Here is a 7,975-nt window from a genome sequence, read left to right on the forward strand (position 1 = left end):
TATATATAAATACACGTGCACTTTCACCTTTTAAAAAGAAATGCTCATCTTGTAGCATCTTTGCGATGAGAATGCACGTCTTCATGCATTGCGTAATCATGTTGGAAAGGTCATACGTGGTTAGTTCTTCATCTGTGATGACCTCTCATTACATCACGTGTGCATGATTACGTAACACGCGAGGTCGAGCTGATGCAAGATGAGCATTTGTGGTAGAAAATGACCTTCATTCATGGGCTGGGATCATGTAGAGCAAAATTCGGACCTGCAACCTGCTGAGAAGTCCACTGCATGGAGGAAAGTCCTGGGATGATTTCTTTTTAACTGAAGAAAAACATACTGGAAGGAAATTCTAGAAGTGTACTACTCTTTTAATACACTAACAACTACAACTGATAAACTGTACTTATTATAAAGTGCCACCAGGTTTGTTTCTCTCAGCAGAAATGTCATGGTGCCAGTATACTGCCCTTGGGAAATCATTCATCTAAACACCTAAATTAATAGCGCGTTACAAAGACCCATCTCTTTCGCTCAACAGAAGAAAGCAGAGCAGAAGAGCAGCAGCATTACATCTGTATTACACAAGTATGAAACCACTGTAGTCAACGAAAGCTGGAGTCGCCTGCAGCGTTTAATGCGATGAACCACAGGCGTCGAGTGAGACACAGAATCAGACGCCGTTCTTTATGTGAGAAACAGACGTGAGCACCTTGAGAAGATATTGATCAAGGATTACGTCTTATCCATCATCACATAACGCCTGCACTCTTTCAATAAAACTGTTTGTGTTTCAGAGGAGAACAGATATATATCACTGTCAGACAAATCATCTCCATTGTCAGTAGGACAAACTGAATGACACTTTGCTGTTTGAGATTTTAACAAAAAATCTGCTTCGCTCTAAAAGCTGTCAGTGTGCAATAGCGCTGAGTGAAGAATCAGCATCATCCGGATAACCTGAAGCAGCTCTTTCAATCATTACAGATTCCTCAGGGCTTTTAAATATGAAAAAAAAAGACTTCATGCACCATATCTCCTTTTTAATAAATGCGATGTTTCATCTCTTCGAGACGGTTGTCTGTTAAATCTGACCGGACCGTCCCTTTTCCGCAAGTTAAACCTGTATAAAGGTAACAAACACATCATTTCGTCTCGATCCAATTCATAACATATAAATGTACAAATATCATTAGTTATTACAAATATCATGAACATATCAAACTATACACGTTTTCACAAGACGATTTTTATTATTATTATTAAGGATTTTAAGGACTAATTATCACTTTAATTTTACTTTTAATAAGTTAGTTGTAATAAATTATGTGTATATGTAGTATGTATAATAATAATAAAAGTCTAGTTTCGCAAACAATGCTAAATATCATCCAAAGGATGCACTGCATTGGATCAATAGGTTTACACCCCTAGGATTTATAATATATTTCAGTTTGTTAATTCTGATAAGCAAATAAATTAAGCAAATATATATGCATGTTTGGGAAGGAAATAATAAACTTGGGGGCCGTGTCAAAGATGATGACATATGCCTCGCTCCAAATGTTGTGGATGATTTGAAACATCCAGCTGTTCTTCGCCGTATGGCTCTAATTAAACTGGAATGTGTTTCCTGAAAACAGATCTAAAATAGAGCTTGAATCTCCATTAATCAGGAAATTTTTTTTCCCTGTCAAACCTCTGTGCTTTTAATTAAAAGTCCCTTGAAATAGCAGTTCACACATGTCATTGGAAATCTGAAAGCTGTAGTGTGTAACTAGGACACTCATTATATGGAATATCTGAAATCCCCAAAGCCCTCGGTTGTCGACTCTCAAACCTTTAATGACATCAAACGCACGCCGCCATGCAAACCTGCAGCTGACAGGCCAGTAAACACACCTCCTAATGGACGTGTGTGTGGAGAGAGCGCTTTACAAGTATTACAGAAACATGCAGATAGCTCATTTTAGCCCTAATTGCAATGTCAGTCTCGATGTGCTCATGGATGTATTGCTTACTTTATTCTAAATATCTTTCAAGTGGACTATTTGACCCTCTGGGCCGCTTTTCATTCCGCACAATTTGCAGACCCAAGTAAAGCAACTAATTACGGTTTTTGAGCTGACCTCTATGGCCATATGTGGGATTTGATTAGGCTACAGAGACTTTATTCTGACAGCCCAGGCTAACTCAAGGTTGTTCACAGCACCTACAGCAATCATCTCCATTGACTTAATGACTGCTTCATCAAAAAGGGCTGTATAGCGCAGACCTGACTGACTGTTTCAGCTAAAAGAGAAGAATTTCCCTAACAAGCAGGTGTGGGAAAGGAGCGATTGCAGCTCTTGGCTGAGCTAATGTTTCTTTTTGTTTGTTCTCCAACAACAAGCTCCAAGTGGCCTCCCTGCTGTAATGAATTCCCATGCTGATCCAGGCTTAACCGGTGAAGGTGGTTGGCTAAAGAAGCACTGCAAGCTAGTAAACAAACTTAGAAATCAAAGCACCGGCATACAAAACGGAACATGGGTGAACATCAATTCATCAAATAACAAATGACGCGCACCGTTTTTCGAAGCATTTTACAGTTATCGGCTTGATTTTACTAGCTTTGACTCACTGGAAATGAATGTGCCTGTGGTGACATTTCTGCAAAATGTTTCTTGCACATTTCGTGACATTTTCGAGTCAAGTCACCTTTATTCAAATAGCAAACACCGCACAGATAGTTTCAAAACAGCTTCACTTGGATAAACAGGGGGAAAAAATATTCAAAGATGCAAGCGAAGGTCAATTCTGCTCTAAAAAAACAAGACTGAGGTCATTTCAGTGTTAATTCTGTTCAGTTCCTTTAGGGTGACCATATGTGCCATTTTTCCCATCGCGTCCTTGCCAGGATTTCTGTATTGCTTTGATTCAAAGTCCTGAGAGTGTTTCGAAAAATAAGTAACTAGTGTCATACTCCTATCGCTCTGCAAGTAAACAAAGCCAGATTCTAAATATTTTAGGCAATATAGAAATCCTGGCCAGGACGCGTCCAGGAAAAATGGCTATTATGGTCACCCTTTTGCAAGTTCCTTTCATTTTTATCCAAAACTGAACAATGTTCTAAAGTGAGAAGGAAGCACATTTCCTGAAGCAGCCTTGCCACTTTAGATTATTTCTACAACTCTTTAAACTTGTCTATACATGCAAGTGCAATTCTGCACCAGGTGCGCTTCTGAGCAACTTTACTTGCTGCAGACATGCCATGCATTTGAAACAGGTTATGCAATGCAAAGCCAAGCGATCCAATATGGTAATTTTTATATCAAGTCATAACTTTGTATTGTGGAAGGGACCATGCAAAAATTTTTCATAATCTTTCATTTGCTGGCCATTCAAATGTGCATCTCCTTGGCAATTATCATAAAAACTTCAAATATTTTATTCATTAGCATTACACTAAGAAGTTTAAATAGTGAGTTTTGAGAGCTCTTGTACTTTCCCTGTCTGCTATTGTTGAGGAGGTCAGCGAAAGCAGAGCAGCTGCTCTGAGAAGCATTGCTACAATCATGGGGCTTTTTAATAATTATTCATTTGGAAAGCAATTTAGCAAACACTAAATTTCTCTGGCAACGTATCAACAATTATGCTTCATGTAGAATTTTTTTATTTGAATCAGCTGTTCGGAATCATAATCTGTGACCATACCGTGAATGAATAGAACAGATTTGCGAATAATTCAGACGGTTCACTCTCACTGATTGGAGTTGGAGTTACAAGATCCAAATGAGCGTTGGATGAAGCAGACGCTGACCTGCAATCAACTAAAAACAAAGCCTGCTACCCAGATGTCTCTCAGCAGTGAAGAAGGTATTTAGGTTTCAACACCTGCATGTTCAACTTGTTATTGACTCTTCAGTTGAACTCTTGACGTATTTTCCAACAGAGACGGTATCAAAACACCAATAGTACATCTAAGCAGCACATAAAGTCCCCTTTAGATCTTTTATATTTACTTCTTTTTTTGGTTATTAGTATGATGCCATCATTCTGCACATCAGCTTCTCCTCAGATGTTCTGTCCAATCAAAAAGAAGACTCTTAAGCTGAGGCTGGTTACTTGTTTGCATGTTTCTTATGTTCTATTTAAACATGCTTTCCTCGGGGGTGAATGAAGTCTGATTTCACAGTGCACTCCTGAATTATGTCAACAGTGAATAATTAGGCACCTCGGTGGGACATTTAAGCACTACAAAGACATTTACGAGGACACTGCTGTCATGTTAACACACAAATACATGTTGGTAAATATTTTGTTTGTATATTGGACTTATGCTAGGTTTCTTTGAATGATTTCATTGAATGCTATGACATTTCTAAAGGTTAAATGTGGACTAAATATTTTTTAGGGCCACCGTACAGCAGAACAAACACGCCAATAATTATGAAATGTTTGATAAAGACTGAGGCACTACAAACAACTGCGTGAATCTTTCTTCTCTGAGTTCTTTGTGATTGCTTAAAATAAAAAAAAATAACAAAAAGACAGCAACAAGTCTAGCAAAAAGGACGGATTCTGACTTCAAAGTTTGCACAGCCATTGAAGTTGGATGCATTTTAATTCAGCTGATTTCATCTGAAGATCAATGCAGAAACGTAACTCTCTCAAGTGGTAGGAGACTCACCCTAAAGAACTCTTTGGTTGATCCTGAGTCCAAGGTGCCGTATGCGATCTCTGTTTGTTTGGCTAGATCTTCAGCGCTCTCTATGGGAGAGACCATCCTCTCCACTGTGAGGAAAGCAGCCAGGTTAGCCGTGTAGGANACACACACACACACACACACAGGCATTAAAGCTTGGATATGTTCCCGATGTCACACACGATATATGAAGTCCGCAAACATTTATGCACTGTATGTTGATTGAAAAACACAAACTAATTGATTTGGTTTAGTTCTCCCAAGAAATGTAAATGAATTTAGTCACCCTCGTGTTTTCCAAACTTGTATGAGGTTCTTTCGTCTGTTTCATACAAAAGAAGGTATCTTGAAGTATTTTGTGTAATGAATGGGTCAATAAGTAAGTAAGTTATTTACATGTGTAATTACATAGGTGTTTTTAAAAGTACAATGCAAAAACGTGTATATACACAATAAGTGATTCATTTAAATGTAATTAAGGACACCTAATATAAAGCGGGACCAGAAACCCACCAGACCAGAAAATGAATTGAGGGTAAGTACATGATGACAGAATTTTCACTTTTGACTATTGAATCCTTTAATGCCAACAACTTTATATCTCAACAAGTTTACTCCCAGGTAAGACCTAAAGGAATAACAGAAATGAGTTCAATGTCGGTTTAGATGCTTGTAAATGTGGTTATGACAGAGAAAGCGACTGCGGTATCAAAGTGACGTGGCAGTCAAGCCATAGTGTAGCTGATCTTCTCTAAACCTGCTGCATCAAATCATCTTGACGTTTTATTTACCGTAATCCGCCACTTCTGCTGGTCTTTCATTTACTCACTTAAACACATGACTTGCATCCTGAGCTTCCATTTAGCCACATAGAAAAGCGATTTTCGCCAATACAATATATTCACACGTATATTGAGTTAATGTCTCGTTTTTGATCCCGCAGACGTTTAAGTCACATTAGATCAAAGCTTATTTTCCAGCTGTGCACTTATTGACTGTTGCCTAGACAATATATTAGCATAATCAAATAACATTTGGGATCAATGATTGTATTATTTCCTCTAAAGTGTTTTTGCCTTGGGCTGAATGTAAGGCGGTTTGCCCTTCTGTAGACGGCGTGCACGGGTTTGTGAAATATTTATACAGAGTGCAAATAACAAGTAGAAACTATTATGGACTTATGTAATATAATTATTGAATTTGAGATTAAAGTGGTTTTAATAACACGGAGCCATCTGAAAACTATTCTGTAAGATATAATATCCAATCAACAGTGTTCCACATAACTATGGTTTAACAGACTAGGCCAATTGCTATTTATAATTTTTCCATATGTGGGTTTGCATTGTTCAGTAATTTTCAATACGGGCTCAGACTGGACTGATATACGGTGAACTGATGAAAATGATTGGTAAGCCTATATATCCTATGCATAACCACAGTTATAAAATACTAGAAAATATAATGCATTTTAATTATAATGACTATTTATTATACCACATTATGCATTACATTAGGAATAACTTATAAAGTTACTATAACTATAGCTTATAACTATAACTATAATGCATTATAAATGAAGGCTTTAAGTCATTTCTTTTATTCGTATGATACGTTGAAATATAATATAATAAACTGACACAAGATACTTTAATTTTATTGTATAATAATTATTTTTGGTGCTGCAGAGTCATTTTTATTGAATACACAATTGACAGCCAGCGCAGGGGAATATAAGGGACTCTGCAAAATGATCTATGACAGCGAGCCGCACAATGGAGTCATTATTAATCAACTTCCTGCTGTTAAATGGAGGAACAATGTGAATAATCATACATCTCCGTCACAGATGCCTACAAAGTGCTGCAGCAGGACTTCTCAAACAATAAATGAATCAGGTAAATGAGAAATTCATAAAAAGAGCAAAATGAGAATATGTTGCTCAGCTAATCCTTTACAAAAGAACAAATTAAAACTAGAGCTGCGTCTGCATTATCTTTCTAACGTGAGAAAAAAAAAAAAACTGGAATTAGCATCAAAATTAGAGCTGTAAGGTATTTAATGTGCTTGTCAGCAGTGCTGGGTGCATTTACTTACAAACCGTAGCCCGTTACTGATTCCAAATTTCACGACAAAAGTCAGTTAGTAACAGATGGTAGCAATAATAGAGCAATATAATAGCAATAATAAATTATATATATATATACTTCATTCACTGTTATCAAGTGGGATTCGTGAAGGAAATGCAGTTTACGAAAATCTAAAAATAAATAAAATCATAAAAAATAATTAGGATTAAAATAATATTTAAAACATTTCCAATCAAAACAAATCACTTATTAAAAAACATGGAAGATTGTACCTGTTTATCTGTATGTCACGTGACCATTTGAGTAATATGCAATCATGCACTCAATAAAACGTGATTGTAGTCTGATTATAAGCGTTTTAAATTTCAATATAATTTAAATAAGTGCCTGTTTATTGGATCCGGATTACAGTTTCAATACTACCCAGCACTGCTCCTTCAGCAATGTTCTATACATTAACCTTTTCAGAACTTTTACGTTCCTTTTTACTGATAGATGAGAAGATTATAATCTGGTCTAAAGCCATATTGAAAATCTGAAATGGTCATATCCCACCGAAGGGACCCCAGTGCATCTAAACCTGTGATAAATTGTCACCTACACGTGCAAACCCACTTAATTTTATGCTCATAAAGTGATCCACCAACCTTGGTGAGATATCACAGCCCTGCTGCATGAAGGCCCCTAGAGAGAACCACAGGCTGTTAAAAATCCCAAAGTCATTAGGCGGGTCTGGAGGGGTCTGGGGGTCTTTGGCTTCATCAGTCTCATCCAGGTGCCACTCGTAGGGACTGAAGCGGCTAACGAGGAACAACACCACGCTGACTCCGATGTAGGCGAAAACGATACACATCCAGATCTCATACGCCAGAGGGTCCAGGAAGGAGAACACACCTGGCTTGGACTTCTGAGGTTTCTTGATCATAATGGAGATGCCCAAACTCATGAAGGGCTTAGAAAAGTCAATGACTTCCTCTCGCACTAGCGTGATTGTTAGCGGTGCGACGGCTATATCTGCTCTCTGGAAACGGGGACATGAACAAAACGTGTTAGTGCTTAAACATGCGCCAGTACAACAAACACGCACTGCTGTTCACAATAACAGATGTTAGCACGGCATTCGTTCGCCACAAAGAAGGCACGGCAGGTTTAGTTGCAAACCGAACATTTTTTTAATTCATCGGAAAAACATTTTTTGTGA

General features: G+C 37.6%; 1 protein-coding gene across 1 annotated transcript in view; it reads right to left on the minus strand.

Moving 5' to 3' along the window:
* Window positions 1-6,757: 6,757 nt before the first annotated feature.
* Window positions 6,758-7,975, minus strand: part of LOC122326060 (glutamate receptor 1-like) — a 25,105-nt gene continuing 23,887 nt past the window's right edge. The window contains exon 11 of the mRNA XM_043220731.1: window positions 6,758-7,795. Within this exon, the coding sequence (XP_043076666.1) occupies window positions 7,349-7,795 (447 nt within the window). The 3' untranslated portion in view covers window positions 6,758-7,348. The remainder of the gene's footprint in view (window positions 7,796-7,975) is intronic.

The sequence above is a fragment of the Puntigrus tetrazona genome, chromosome 21 (assembly GCF_018831695.1).
Source record: "Puntigrus tetrazona isolate hp1 chromosome 21, ASM1883169v1, whole genome shotgun sequence".
NCBI classification, from domain to species: Eukaryota; Metazoa; Chordata; class Actinopteri; order Cypriniformes; family Cyprinidae; genus Puntigrus; species Puntigrus tetrazona.